At 41.8% G+C, this 16,196-nt stretch overlaps 1 protein-coding gene across 2 annotated transcripts in view; it reads right to left on the bottom strand.

Annotated features, from left to right (window-relative positions):
- The window catches only part of zranb3 (zinc finger, RAN-binding domain containing 3), a 72,780-nt gene that overhangs the window by 4,415 nt on the left and 52,169 nt on the right, over positions 1-16,196 (bottom strand). For both annotated transcript variants that reach the window (XM_062989542.1, XM_062989543.1), the window contains 8 exons: positions 15,899-16,063; positions 14,607-14,994; positions 13,685-13,882; positions 10,757-10,863; positions 9,072-9,173; positions 8,456-8,598; positions 6,009-6,146; positions 2,981-3,290 (listed from right to left, as the gene is read on the bottom strand). In XM_062989542.1, coding sequence (XP_062845612.1) covers positions 2,981-3,290; positions 6,009-6,146; positions 8,456-8,598; positions 9,072-9,173; positions 10,757-10,863; positions 13,685-13,882; positions 14,607-14,994; positions 15,899-16,063 — 1,551 coding nt within the window. The remainder of the gene's footprint in view (positions 1-2,980; positions 3,291-6,008; positions 6,147-8,455; positions 8,599-9,071; positions 9,174-10,756; positions 10,864-13,684; positions 13,883-14,606; positions 14,995-15,898; positions 16,064-16,196) is intronic.

Below are 16,196 nucleotides of genomic sequence, written 5' to 3'. Positions count from 1 at the left end.
AATCAATCTACTTTCCCTGACGAAACGGCAATGACCCAGAATTCTCCAGGAGGAAGCCGGAGAGGATGCTAATCGCGTAATATACAGAGTCCTCTTTTTTATTATACCCGTATACACAGCGGACGTTTAATGCCTCCCTTTTGTTCTGCGAATGCTTACAAAGCAACACCTCTTTAGAGGAGCTGTCAACACCTCCAGCTGAACACGGAGCCTTTTCTCACCTACCGCACGCCATCCTGACCTATTTATTTGTGCTCTTTTCCCCTCAGAATCACACAAACTGCCGGCGCACTCGAAGCTGCACTGCGCTGTCAAGGGAAAGGATCGGGAAAGTCACTTTCTGAAACCGGAATGGGCCAAGATCTCTACCTGTTTTGCAGTGATTACAGTGGTACCTTGTAACTCAACGTCCCCTAAATTTAATAGAGAAATTTCTACCTTAAACTCGGCGTGTGTAAGAGCGCCTTAAGGAAACAATAAAGAATTATATTGTAGATTGTATTTCAGTGTTTTTATAATATATTTGTGCTATTTTCAGTGTATACATGTCAAAAACAACCCTATTATTTTACATGCCTAAAATATAAACAGTTCCACAGGACCATGAAACACATTAACAGGTTTTCCAAACATCCTAATGAAAAAAAATACCTTGAAACTCAATGTCTTTTAAACTCTCAGAACCAACTGACGTTGAGTTTCAAGGTACCGCTGTATATAGGAAAAAGGTGTGAGTAAAAACGAGTATAAAATGCAGCTTTATTAAGCTCACAAGTGCTTACAGAAACCCAAACTGCATATTCCTGTATTAAATCAGAAGCCAAATTAGTGCTTAGTAGTCATTATATTGCCAAATGACGGAGCGGAGCGTGTGGTTCGATGAGAGCCTGAAACACTAATGAGGATTAACTACATTACCCTGAGATAATAAAGGTTTATTTTTAAATTCACGGCAAAAGATTTGTATTCACGACATAGTTTTGTCGTCTTAATGCACACCTGAGCTAAAATTAATCCAGCCATCGTGTTCGGAACGTGGCTAAACTGCGTCTCCGAACGATAAACGTCTAGCGGTTTTATTAAGAGCGTGAGCCATAACCTACACAGAAATCTCAAGAGTTTTATGTAAATTCTCCTTTAATTACAATTCCAGTATAAAGGAAGCAGCTTCATGCAAATTAAATAAATAAAGCAGTTTGAAGAGAGAAATTCAGTAAGCTGTTTAAATCTTGTTCTGTTTGGCACGTGGTCTTATTCTCAGCATTTTAGAAAAGGTGCTTTTGCACCCATTACTACTGTGTTTCAAAGCAAACGACCTCCTGCTGTTCTGGTCAACTATGAAAAGTTCATGCTTTACAGCATTCATTGAGAGCCGCTCTTACGAGCACTTCTTAGGAAGCCTACAGTAAATTCTTATTGCAGTGTAAGCATCGCTCTGTGTGTGTGTGTGTGTGTGTGTGTGTGTGCGCGCGCGAGAGCTGAGCTTTTGTGCTTAGGGCCAGCTGGATGTAGAAAGTCTCTCATTGATCCGAAGCTCGGCCACAAATGCCAAACAGAATTCAAATCTGCACCTTGTGGCAGTGCATGGTGGGAAAAATCAATGCCAATCTGACAGACCAGGCAGTCTGTTAACACTGCATTCCTCAGGGACCTCCATCCATCCTCCGGGTCTGTGTGTGTGTGTGTGTGTGTGTGTGTGTGTGTGTGTGTGGGAGAGAGAACTGAAGCCAGGGGCCGTTTTTTGGTTATTGTTTTAAGGCTGCTTTTGTCTTTACATGTGTTTCACAGGAAAAACGAACCAAACACTGAAAGTAACTCCTGGTTAATCCCTCATGAACGACTGCAGTTTTAATGTACAATCCAAGAACAAAAATGTGCATTAACGCCAAATACTATTGATTATTTAAGGCATGTTTGGTGACTGCTGTATGCAACAAGGAGTTTATTCCTACAGTGTTGCATGATGTAAAATTGATCTCTACCGTGCGCCCAGAATCACTGACTTTCAGAACCTGTTATTTCTGTTATAGTCGAGGTTGGCGTTCGCTCCAATAACGTGTTCGTCTATGAGCCGCAAAGCAACCCCAGTTTGGTACTTATCGAGAGTATGGCGCTCTTGGGATCAAACACGTAAGCCTTTACAGTTTCATTTTCGGAATTTAGCAGACGCTCTTATCCAGAGTGACTTACAGAAGTGCTTCCATAGTAAACATTTCATTACTCTAGTATAAGTAAACAACAGTCAAATGTTCGGACGAAACAGACAAAACAGTCAGATGTTCAGACAGACAGAGGAAGTTTGTTCCACCACTTGGGTGCCAGTACAGAGAAGAGCCTTGATGCTCGTCTTCCTCGAGTCCTGGGTGGAGGATCAAGTCGAGCGAGACTAGTAACTCGGAGGTTGCGTGGTACAGAGCGGGGTTTGATTAGACCTAGAAGGTAACTTGATTAGACCTTTAAGCATCATTTCTCCACCTTATTTTGACTTGACCATTAGTCTAAATGCTTGTGTGCCCTTCCTTTCGTGCATCTCTCCGCTTCCTTTTAGCAAAGAACTTTAGTGTACAATGTAGAAATCATCAAAAGGGTTGTTCGAGCTGCTTTCTGGATGGCCTTCTATTGTTTTCAAGTGACTGCTGCTTTCTAAATACATTCCTCATCATCGGTCTGAAAGCATGTTGTGAAATTGCGAGGCGTGTACACCTGTATGTTCTTTTGTTTTTCTCATTTGCTGGTTATTAAACCAATTGTACTGACAGCAAGATGTTTGCTGGGACTTTTTATTCAAGTTGTGTTTAATCATTTTGTCTCTGTGAAGTTTACATTTTACTATAATTGCTTCTCAATGCATGAAATTTGCAATTTTCCAAGAAAAAATGTTCAATTTGACCAGAATGTCTTTTAAAAAATAATATCAATACCCTGAACATATCGAGATTGCAGCTGGAAACGGGATTACCTGTGTATTATGGAGTCTTACCATCTTAAGAGGAAGCTGTGCCAGCCACGTGTTGTCCAGTATCTCTTTGCGTTGCGCGTGCGGCGCATCTCTGACACGCAGGTACAGCTGCCGGGCGTCGAGGCCGCAGCTCTGGCACACGCCCTGCTCGGTCTCGAGTACGCGGGATCTGGCGTAGCTGCGGCTAGAGCGCAGCTGCAGCTCCTCCATGCAGCTGGCACTGCAGAATCCACCTGCCCAGCCGGTCTGCGCCACGCTGGGCTTCTGGCAGGACAAACACAGCGGGGTGCCACCCGAGTCCAAAGCCTGCAAATACCTCGCTTCTGCCTCACTGCATGAACAAAAACACACAACGATTTAGTAACTCTCAGGTAGTAAGCTCTTCAGCCTTCTGAGGCTCTCATCTAGCATCCTGATGATGTCCTGAGAAAGAAAAAGACCTTCTTAAAAGTGATTGTCATGTAGCATCATGAGACTAAAACAGTGAGCAAAGATTAGGTGTCTTAAGCACTGGACTAAATGCTTGAAAAACATGGGTATTTAGAAAAGACTGCGTAATCACTGACCATATATGAACTAAAGCAAGCAAAGAAGACTGCATGTGCTGGTCTGGATCCAGACAGAATGCACCACGTCTGTGTCACAATATCTAGACAGTAGCACTAGACTTTGCCAACAGTCGAAGTTGAACCCTTCTGTGATTCGCAGATGGCCTTTTAGACCATGCTGTACCATGCCAGTGTTCAGATACTTATGGCCATTTGGTGTACGTAGATTATTAGCAGTATCTACACAATTGTATTAGTGTATGCAGACTATTAGCAGTATTTAGACTATTATAACAGCACTGATCTTCTATTTAGCTTCTTGTAGACAACAGAAAGTCAATCCCTCTTCAGTAGAACAATAATTTGTTTATACTGTGACTCCTACCTCTCAAAAACTCCTACATAAATGTATTTAATCTTGGTCCAAGCAAAAGAGGACACCACACATGCACCAGCCACTTATTCTTATAAGTAATCTCTATAAATAATCATCACGGTAAGCACACCTCATTTACTTTTACTGACAAAACCAAACAACAAAAAACCCTTCACACCTTTACTGAATCCTATAAGCACAAACACTCCACTTGTTTACTCTATTTTCACATTTTCCCTTTTTCCTCCCCTTCTCATCTATTCACATATACAGTAGTTCCCTAATTGTGACTTCTTCCGCAGCTGCAGACCCCCACCCTGACAGAAAAGAACTGCAGACTATCACCCCCTCTTTTCCCACACACTGTTTTTAATTGAAACGGTTTAATCTTCCTGTGTGGTTTTATTTACTGGCATCCTCTCACTTCAGGCCGAATGGACATTTTTCCTAGCCTGCCTTTCAAAGTGCTGACTTCGCTCTGGATGTGTGTTCTTCACACACTTTTATGTGTTTAAAAGCTAAAACAGCCCCTCTTTATCAAGATTTATGAGGAATACGGAAATCGTAAGAGCTATATTGGTGCTAGTGATAGTGTGGGCGAGCATGAATACAAACGAGTGGGCTGGTGGAAGGCTGAGTGTCTTATGGGGGCTTTTCTGTACTGAGAGGAAGGTGCTTATGGTGCTGAACTTTATCTGTAAAGCCACCGGTGATGTGCTTCATGGCAAACACATATCAGTCCTGGCCGCTCCTTTCTCTCTAACAGCGGTCCGTCTTCCTTCTCACTATGCCTTTATCTCGCTGGCTGATTTTTGATGTCTGCTTTAACAGTCTTCAAAATAATATTAGTGATAAGAAATCCAGACAGTCTCTTGTGGATCTTAATATTTTTTCTCTGGTCTCCATGGAAACATGAGTGTGTGAGTGTGGTGCTGGATTAAGCCTTTATCCCTCGTGCTAAGCATTCTCCAGCAGGTTCCGCAGCAAACACCCTCACAGTGGGTTTCGCAGGGCAGACAGTCAACCACTACACAAATAATGACACTTGAAAAAGCACTTTTTGCCATAAAATGTGACAGCTGTGCTTTTTTTTTGACTCGCCATTACAAATTCAGAAATATGTAACTGTCAGTTCCACTTCCAGCCCTGACCCTGAACAGTAATGTTATGAGCCCGTATATACTGTATATATATATATATATATATATACACAGGGGGGCAAAAATGTATACACACATTAACAGATCTTATAAATATGGATTAGACACACCTGGGGTGCGGCAGTGGCAGCAGCTGTACTAGCAAACAGACAAAGAAGGTGGAGATAATGATACGAGTAAGAAAGAGAAATAAGGATACGCAAGGGTGTGTGTGTGTGTGTGTGTGTGTATCAGCTGGAAACTGTAGCACAGAGTAAAAGCTGCAATGGTCTAATCAGAGCTTCACTAATAAACATAGTGGAATAGTAAGCAGCTGTCACATATAATTTAAAAAGCTGTCTTGTGCATGACGGAGTGTGTGTGTGTGTGTGTGTGTGTGTGTGTGTGTGTGAGTGTGTGTGAGAGAGAAACACTGCAAAGCTATATAACAGGTCTCAGTTGTTTAGATAAAGTTGATTGTATTTGTGTACCAGTATATACTAGACTGTATACAAAAAGCTCCCCCCTACCTAGAGTTTAGTTATGTAACTTACAATTATTCTTATATAATTCTAAGGTACATATACATAAATAATTCAATTAGTAAAAGTACGTCTTTTGTTTAGTGTAACAGCACTGGGTTGTAAATAAAACCCACCCACCATGAGTCTAAATACTGACCACCAATAAAGACAGATGTGATTAACCCTTCATTATCTAACGGGGTTACAATCCTGGGAGCTGTACGTTGGTGTGCAGCACCCATGCCTCTCTACCATGCATTATCATAAATGAAAAATATTGTATAGCTTATACAAATAATAAAAAAGCGATTAATTAAAAAACTAAAAAAGAAAAGTCATGTCCACTGGAATGATTATGGGATCTAAGATAGTAAAAATAGCTTGTCTACTTGTCTATATAAAGAGTATCAGTACTTCAACAATGTGCCCTGAAGTGTGTAAAGAGGTGTGTGTACATCCTACCCGTCCGTTTGACTCGGTGATTGGGCTGTAGATTTCTTGGAGGAGGAACCCTTGTCCTTGCTAATGACGCGTACACTTCCTCCTTCTTTCTGGGCTGCACTTAGGGATGTCTGAGCCACTTCCTGTTTTGAGAGGTACCTGAGGGGAAAGTCGATCATAAACACAGGTTAGATTAAAAGGACGATGTACAAGGCGTGTCGCTTTCTGAAATTAGATAATGTACGTCTGATATCTAACCATCAACACAAATGGCCAGAACTTTTACAGGGACTGACAGGCACTGCGGCAATGCTTTCTTCACAGGGACTGACAGGCACTGGGGCAATGCTTTCTTCACAGGGACTGACAGGCACTGGGGCAATGCTTTCTTCACAGGGACTGACAGGCACTGGGGCAATGCTTTCTTCACAGGGACTGACAGGCACAGAGGGAATAAATATTGTATCTAGACTAACAGGCACAGAGGCAATGATTATTTTATTAGGACTAACAGGCACTGAGAGAATGATTCTTTCAACAAGACTAACAGGCACAGAGGCAATGATTATTTTATTAGGACTAACATGCATATAGACAATGATTCTTTGGTCAGGACTAACAGGCACAAAGGCAATGCTTCTTTTATCAGGACTAACAGGCACAAAGGCAATGCTTCTTTTATCAGGACTAACAGGCACAAAGGCAATGATTCTTTTATCAGGACTAACAGGCACAAAGGCAATGATTCTTTTATTAGGACTAACAGGCACAAAGGCAATGATTCTTTTATTAGGACTAACAGGCACAAAGGCAATGATTCTTTTATCAGGACTAACAGGCACAAAGGCAATGATTCTTTTATCAGGACTAACAGGCACAAAGGCAATGATTCTTTTATTAGGACTAACAGGCACAAAGGCAATGATTCTTTTATCAGGACTAACAGGCACAAAGGCAATGATTCTTTTATCAGGACTAACAGGCACAAAGGCAATGATTCTTTTATCAGGACTAACAGGCACAAAGGCAATGATTCTTTTATTAGGACTATCAGGTACTGAGAGAATGATTCTTTCAACAAGACTAACAGGCACAGAGGCAGTGATTATTTTATTAGGACTAACATGCACATATACACTGATTCTTTGGTTAAGACTTACAGGCATAGAGGCAATGCTTCTTTTATCAGGACTATCAGGTACTGAGAGAATGATTCTTTCAACAAGACTAACAGGCACAGAGGCAGTGATTATTTTATTAGGACTAACATGCACATATACACTGATTCTTTGGTTAAGACTTACAGGCACAGAGGCAATGCTTCTTTTATCAGGACTAACAGGTAAGAGGAAATGCTTCTTTTACCGTGACTGATAGGCAAGAGAAAATGCTTCTTTTACTGAAACTGACAGGCACTACTGGGACCCTTCAGGGACTGATTGACACAGAGCCAGTGCTTCTTTTATCAGGACTGACAGGCACAGAGCCAATAATTCTTTTATGAAGACTGACAAAAAAATACATGACTGGGAAAAGTCTTTTTAAATATTGGTGACTGGGCCTGACAAGCACAGAAGAAACATCAGAAAGTTTCATAAACAAGTGTTTAAAATGAATGTTGAGGAACCAGCCCTACAATTTATTTGCCGGGATATCGATGTAGGGCTGTTCATTTTCATTTTTTAATCTTGTTGTTAGTGACAGCATAATGATCATCTTCAGCGCGAACAAATAAAGTCATAAAGTCATTTTTGCTAATATTATTGTTTTAATTTTAAAGGGAAAAGTTGACAGTAATCACTTTTAAAACCTGTACAGGAAGGCATCCTGGACAGTGCAGTCCAATATAACTTTTAAACCTCTAAACTTTTTGTGGCTGGCAAAGAGAAAGCCATGCCAGTTGTACCCACTGTAACCACAGGCTTGTGGGTAGATCAGTTCAAATTTACCATCACACTCACGCAATATTCTGCACTATCACTAACTGCACTCTGTGCACTAAACAGTACGTAACATTACTATTAGTAACACACAATTACACATCCATGTTCAACCCCAAAGACTTTATGTGGCTGTGTGTTCGTGTGCACGTGTGTGTCATTACTTCATTACTCTTTAAAAATACAACCTCAGAGACGACTTACATATCAGACCGTCTAACCGAGAGTGACAGACAGCAGAGTGAAATGAAAAAGACATGCGGACAGAAAAAAGTGAGACGGGAGTGACAGGCAGACGTCCAGGGACGGCAGAGCAAACAGATGGCGAGAGAGATTGAACTAGAATGGACACTGACAGAAAGAAAAGAATAAGAAAAATACGGAGGCGCAAAGACCGGCATGGAGACGGCCAAAGAAATGGAGCTGAAAGTAGAATTGAACAGATGGATAACGAGAGAGAGAGGAGCTTAAATCCATGAGAGAAAGAGTTGTGGATGTGTTTGTGAGGGTTTGTGTGCATGTTCTTGCCTCTTGGTGCTGCTGTGTCTGCGCTGCGTGGTTGTTAGTTCATCCACAAGCTTCAGTGGACTGTGAAACACTCGACCACTCTTCCTCACCGCTCTCTGCTTCATTGCTGTCAGAAAGCTCCACTCATGCACAAAACGCATCAACTGAAAGACAAACCATATATGAGCACACATTACATAATCAAAAGTATGTGCACACCTGACCATGAGCTTGTTAGACAGCCTATGCAACTGCTTTGAGAACAAATGATTCAATGTTTTTAAAACTAAATAGACTGGGTTGTTGTCGTTCTGCCTCTTGCATACAATTGCTCAGGTTTGTTGACAGTTGGAGAACCTTCTGGCTCTCTGTTCTATCTTTTAGTTTTGCTTTAATAATTAGGAATGCTAGAGTACCATGCTATATTACAACTACAGTACATAACTATATAACTGACTTTTTCTTATTAATTATATTGTTCCTTTCCTATTTCATTACATCTTCTCTTTTCTACCTGATGGGTTCTGATGTGTACCTTTTCACCCATGTAGATTGCCATATCCAAAGGGGATTCCAAATTAGCCAAACACTTTAACACTCCAAACACAATCCTAGGTGAAACATCAGTTTAACTTACATGTCTCCTGTTCTTAGTGCGACTAAACTCTGGAGGTAAGTCATCCCAGTTTTGCAGTCTGATATCCAGCGGAACAAAGTTGCAGTGGAGTGGGAGGCCGTCCTGACAGTAAACACACACACACACACACACACACACACACACACACACACTTAAACTATACAAAGCATTAAAACAATCTGAAATGTACATGGTGTCAAACTAGAAAACTCCAACTTGTGCTTGTGTTACTCATTAATCCCATCATGTACATGTTAATAGTTAGAAACAATATATACAGATATATCAGCCATAACATTAAAACCACCTCCTTGTTTCTACACTCACTGTCCATTTTATCAGCTCCACTGACCACTGAAGACAGGGTGAAAGCAGGCTAAAAAGGTATGTAGAAAAACAGATGGACTACAGTCAGTAATTGTAGAACTACAAAGTGCTTCTATATGGTAAGTGGAGCTGATAAAATGGACAGTGAGTGTAGAAACAAGGAGGTGGTTTTAATGTTATGGCTGATATATCTGTATATATTGTTTCTAACTATTAACATGTAACTGATCAGTGTATATATAAATATAGAAATAAGGATAAAGATATCATTATAGGTATAAATATTTACAATAGGAGCAATTATATACATTGTTTTATATATACCTATATATATATACAGGTATAAATATAAAATATTAAAACCTTACAACACTAATTTAAGGCACGTAGGATGTGGCCACAAACTGGGTCAATGCACCAGCTTTATAAGAGTTTGTTGTAGCAGTTGGTTTGGTTATAAATAAACCATTTTAATTTGTTTAGGAGTTTTTATTGTTTTTCTTAACAAGTAGTATCTTAGCAGTATCACATCCCTGCCTGGAATCAGCAATTATTTCTAATAACAAACCTATAACCCCTATAAAAATCTTCTCTCTGTTTCCCTCCTGTGAACTTTTTTGTTAATAGTTAGTACAGGAGCCAGCAGGGAGTCTTCCTGCAGTCAGTCAGGGAATGAGAAACATTTCAACACAGATCTTAATGCGTGTAAGACACAGTTTCGGTCTGATCCCTGAGTTCAATAAATCCTGCTAGAGATGCAGAACGAGTCTAATTTAGTACATTAGCATAAGCTGATACGATCGTCCTCGGGGTGTTTGTACGTAAATATGTCTTTGTTTAAAGACGTTCATCCTTTGTGCGGCATCTTTAATATTATTAGACGTGATACGCAGTGCATAATCGTTCCGCTTTCGCTGTTGTTGTGAGTCTTTCTTTCTTGATCTCGCCTCATTTACCTCCGTCTTTCTTGCCGCGCTGTGCCTGTGGCCCTGTCATTCATCACGGCTGAGCTAAAATAGCCACGGGAACGAGTCTTATTAAATATCAAACTCTTGATAATATTTCTCTATCTGATTCAATTGAGGACACTTGGAGATACGTTTCCTGCTGTTTAAAGCCTCATTATTGACGACACGCTATTTAGACTTGAGAGGATGTTTCATTTAGCCCTGGTGGATGTAGGTTTGATGGGTCTACAGACTTTTTCTGTGAGATACAAGGACAGGTAAGAGAAGGAGTGTACAACGGGAGTGTGATAAACACAGCACAGCTCATTAATCTGGTCTCACTACCAGTGTAAAGAGGAATGTGGGCAATGTGTGTGTGTGTGTGTGTGTGTGTGTGTTAGGTGATATTACCTGGTCGTAAATGTAGATCCTATCTGTATTTTTGCTGGCGCAGAAGTTCAGGCTTTCGTACACGACCAGAGAGTCGTCTGCCGGCTCAGACCCACAGCTATCATTAGCTACCAGGCAGAGAGGAGAGGAAGGGGGGAAAAGAGGGAGGAGGGATGATCATTACTGCTTGCGCCTCAATCAAGAAAAGGTCAGCAGACGGGTAAAAATAACAAGACGACTAGCGGCTATAACAGTAAATGAGCCCAAAATCACTCCATCCTCTGCAGCCTCATCATCCTTCATCCTCGTGTTCATTACCATTTCTGAGCTATTAGCAATGAGGCTCTCCTTCCTGATGCGCTGCAATTATTTGATCAGATATTCCTGTCTGTAAAGAACCTAGCTGAGGGAATTAGATCAATCAGGACTTTCCAAATCTGTGTTTGCTTTAGAATGATATGGATTTGGGACACAGCCATGGATGTAGAATGGATCTGAGAACTAAACATATACAGTTAAACTCATTAAAAGGGGCATAACTATATCCAATTTAAAAAATATTAGGTTACAAAGATGAGCCAAAACATTAAGACCAGCTGCTTAACATGCTGTCAAGACTGCTCTGACCCTCCGAGACATGGACGCCACAAGACCTTTGAAGGATTCCTGTGGTATCTGGACCAGGATGTTACCAGCAGATCATTTAGACTACAGTGCATCCTGGAGGCACCTCTTCCACAAGTGAACGATGTACAAGTGCTCAGACGTCCATATAATTCTTTAAGAAAAAAAACAGGACCCAGTTGACCTGTTATTGGTCCAATGATCAGTCCTAATGCCCTTGTGTCTATTGTAGGTGCTTTCAAAGCTGGACAGGCATTAGCATGGGCACTATGACTTGTCCGTGACTAACCAGCTCCATACACACAAGGGTGTTTTGTGAAACATTCACCAAGACCATGGCTGATTGGCTGACCAACATGTCAGCGGTTTGTGGCTTGTCCGTTCTGGGGTTACTGTAGGTGGACACTCAGAAATCTCTAGAACCTGCACAAGTTCTATTCAAGTATCCACTATGAAAAGGACAGCTCAACATAAATGAGAATCAAAAAGCAGGAAGCATCGTGATCATCATTAGAAAAACAATGAAAGCAAAATTGTACCAAAATGGTCAAGGAAATGCCAGGGTAGCACAATGACCCCACACAGACCAACAAAGGGGATCTGAAAGGATCTTTAAGTCCTACCAGTTTTTTTTTAATAATTTTAAGTTCAATGATTAATTAATATATTCAGCAAAGACATAAATAGAACAATTATTTGGGTAGAATTGGTTCAGGAAGAATGTGTCTCTAAACATTTAATGAGCAATTAAAGTACAAATACAGGTCATTCTAAACGGTGCGCTAACGTTTTGCAACTGTTTATGGTATCGACGGTGGTTTTATGTTGACAAAGCAATGGCAGAAGTGTTTATGGTGCTATTTATACACGCATTAGCACTGAGGATGCTGCCAGTAAACACATAATTACTGACATTTGATTGGCCTGAATTACTAGCAGAGTCCTGGCACCCAGACGGTTCTAATTACTGCTAAATTCTTGGCCTTTTATTGACGATTTTATCTCGGTGTTGTATCGACAATCCTTAATACATCGCAAGGTAAACTACCGGTGTATTCCCACACCTGTATCAGCCCTTGATATTATAAAGGTAATTTAAACCGGTAAATTGCTGCCTCTGCCACCGAGTAAAAAGGATATGAGAAGAGCCGAGCCGTCTCAGCATGGTCTGTGTCACCGCACCATTGCGCAGCCATTAGATGCAGCTCACTGCCGAGGTCAGGCATGCCTCAGGAGATAACAACACCGAGGGTTGTCAAATTGTAAAAATGCTGGGTTTCTTGAAGGAAAGCTGCTGGTTATTTTTGGGGAGCAACACACAGCCTACCGCTGCTGCTGCAGTGCTTCTGCTGTTTTTTTAACCTCATTCTTTCACCAACACAGATAATGTAGCTCGATCCAAAAGATTTCAGCCTGGAATAAATACAAGAGATCAAATCTGCTGTGCCAGCCGAGCACCATTATAAGATTTTGCACCACCAAATGATTCCCTTAGGCTGTATGTTTATTTTAAGGTCATATTTAGAAAACATGTTTTGAAAGGGTGGAGCAGCAGTCTATTACACTGGCCCACTAATTGCATCTTAGTGGTGCTGTCAATCAGCTGGGTGCCTACACAGGCATGACTGGTTATGTCTGGAGCTAGGGGGACAGATTGACACCCTGTAAAGAATGTTTCTGCTTTGTGTCCAGTGTTTTTCGGTGAAACTGGCCTTAGCGCGACCCTGACCAGGTCAGTGAGGGTGATGAAAATGAAACCTTTGGCCTCCCTGCTCGACATGAAGGGAAAATGATGGACCTGCTCAAAGTTCAAAAAAATAAAAGCGACACAAATTTTAGGTTGAGGCTGGTCGGGCGCCTAGAAAGGCATGATTGGCTATGTCTGATAGAGGGCGGGTCAAAGGGATTCGCCTCTGCTGGCTGGTCAAATAATAATAGAGATCAGTGCATGACTCTCAGTATGTAACACTGATCACTGTGTGAACACGCCTTGTGCAGGTGAAAAGAAGCGGTTGGCCAGTGCACACTTGTCGGAGGGTTTGTGTGTTAGGTACAGCCCTCCTCGATTAAAATAAAGGTCTGCAGCAGTAGAGGAGATACTAATGGGTAACTGGATATGACTAAATTCTTTTTAAAACAGTTGCTGTGCTTTGCTTATTTTATACGATTTAAAATGATTCCTTTTTCCTTCAGGTGATCTGGAGTAGCACCTGGGAAAGCTTCAATTACAACCAGTGTTAGTCGTGCCACAATTTGAAAACCATTGAATTACAACAAGGGCACAACCGATCTCAGATGAGCTTTACCAGCAGAAAATGAAATTACCATTAGAAGGAGCGTCGGGAGAGTTGCTACGTGATTCCGTTTTCATTTCTTCCATCATTAAGGGCTGATTCTTCGTGCTAACAGGACTCTGGCGTGTTTTGCCGGAGTCGCTGTTCTCTTCGGAGTCAGAGAGAGTGATGCAAGGGCTGGAAGCAGAGGGAGACGGAACAGGGGAAGGAGGCGCAGCAGGACTGCAAGCTGCAGCGGGAACATGGGGTGTGAAAGAAAGGGGTGGGGGGGTGGGAGGAACAGAAAGAACAGATGTATTAGTAGAATTTACACTTCGTACATGGTCTTATAGTCAAAAAACGAACTCGGATCCAACGACGTTTATGTACGCTATACGTTTACAGAACGGTATTTCATAGCGGCGTGTACATTATTTTGGCAGCAGCTGCAAATAAAAATTGGGCCCATAATTAACGTGCGAGTCGTTAGTACATGAGGATTCAGTGTGTAACAGATGTGTGTGTGTGTGACTGATGGGCTTTGAAAGAGAATGAGTATCGGCTCCATACGGCGGATTGGAACATGCTGAGAGAACTAGTGGCTCATTAAAAACTGATTTCTTTTATTTCCACTGAGAAAACTTTTCCTTGTCTATGAGACGTATAGGAGAAGATCTACAGACGCTCGGGTGGCGCAGAACCGCTCTCGAATTTCCAACCCAGACAGTGCTATGGACATGCCTGGGAGTCCAAACAGGCACATTAGACTGTGACTGAAGGAGGCAGGTTGACTGGGGTTCGTTGTGGCTGTACAATTGTAGGGAAAATTAGAAAGAGAAGATTGGGAGAAATATAGAGGCAACCTTAAAATATGTGAAATACAGACACCAATTATCCATTACTGTTTTGTTTAGTTATTGGTTTAACACCATGTCAACACACTGGTAAAACTCATGGCAGGATTATAATTACACCTTTCTGTGCTCGTGGCGTCTCGCACATCTCACAGCGCAGCATCAAGCCGTTGTTTCCGAACGTACAGATCGGGCAGCTCCATTTCTGGCTGAGACGGGAGGGCTGCAGTCCTGCTGAAAGTCTGCGAGGGGCGCTAAGAGAACTTCTCTTCCCTCCACGCTGCGACAGCGGAGTGGCCTGTTTCAAACGTTTTACCTGAGGACAACAATCTCCCTCCTGATTGGCTAAATCTGAGCTGGAGCTGAGAGGGCTCTGTTTGGATGCCTGCTGGTCTTGTGAGGGAGTGTGAGGAGAATCAGGGACGGTGGACTCGTCCGTTCTCTTCCTCTTTTTGTCCGAGGCTGGAGAGAAGAAGGAGCGGATATCGTGCTGTTTGTCTCTCTCGAACTGTAGGAGGAAAAAATTACAATAAAAAGAGTGAATCAGTTTTAGTGTTTTTAAAATAAACATTTTTCAGTCCATGTTAGTAGAACCCACAAAACATCTGAGGTGTTGTGTAAGTACTTGACATTAATGCTGGTTGTTTGCCTACAATGCATACACTGACATTAGGACCACGCTAATAATAGGCTGTCAAAACAGCTCTAACCCGCTGAGACATGAAACTACACAAGCGCATTAAAGGAGTCCTGTGGTATCTTTACCAGGATGAACAGCAAGTCTTACAACTTCTGTACTTCCATCTCTTCCACAGGTAAACAATGCAGACATGCCCGGCCGCCCACATTATCATAAAAAAATACAATAATTCATAATGTACACCAATGTGATACACTAAATCATTTCATAGGGTGCAGCAACACAGCCGTACCTGCTACACTCATCCCAGAACAACACACACTGCAGTGCTGAGAATGATCCACTACCCGGACATCATCTGGTCTTTCGATTGATAAATGGGGTAGTGGGGGTTGGCAAAGAGCAACAGATGGACTACAGCCTGTAACTGTATATCCCATAAGTTTATCTATATGGAAACGAAAGCTACCAAACAGACCAGGGGTGGGCAAACTTTTGGCTCAAGGGCCACACTGGGTTTCAAAATTTGACAGATGGGCCGAGTCAGGTAGTGGATCATTCTCAGCACTGCAATACCAACATGGTAATGTCTGTTGTTCTGGTATGAGTGCAGCAGGAGCAATAGTGTTGTTGGTAGCACTGGCTGTAGGTGTATACCTAGAGACTGGAGCTATTTTCTTTTTTCATGCACAGTGTGTGTTAATCTTCCTGTACTCTGTCCAGTAACCTCTGATAAATAAGAGCACATACAGAAACACAACATGAGACTCACGTGTGAGAAAAAGACGCCGTCTTTTTCATCCCCGGCATCGCCAGTAATGCTGTCGTTTGGCGTCCACGCTGGAGCAAAGTTTAGGAAGTCCCATTTCTCTTTATCTCCTTCCGCTGCCTTCAGGTAAGCCTTCCTCCCGTTCAGAGTGCTGCCGGTCACTTTTTCCTAACCAGTAACAGCCAATCATTCATTATCTCAGCTATACTGTTATTTTTCTAGTAAGGTTGAATATCGCAGAAGCAACAAGCAGAAACCCCATCTGTCGGATGCCTGGCAAGTAGAACTGCTGAAATGTTAT

Source organism: Trichomycterus rosablanca, chromosome 27 (genome assembly GCF_030014385.1).
Source record: "Trichomycterus rosablanca isolate fTriRos1 chromosome 27, fTriRos1.hap1, whole genome shotgun sequence".
Classification (NCBI taxonomy): domain Eukaryota; kingdom Metazoa; phylum Chordata; class Actinopteri; order Siluriformes; family Trichomycteridae; genus Trichomycterus; species Trichomycterus rosablanca.
This window is presented reverse-complemented; position numbering and strand designations above follow the sequence as displayed.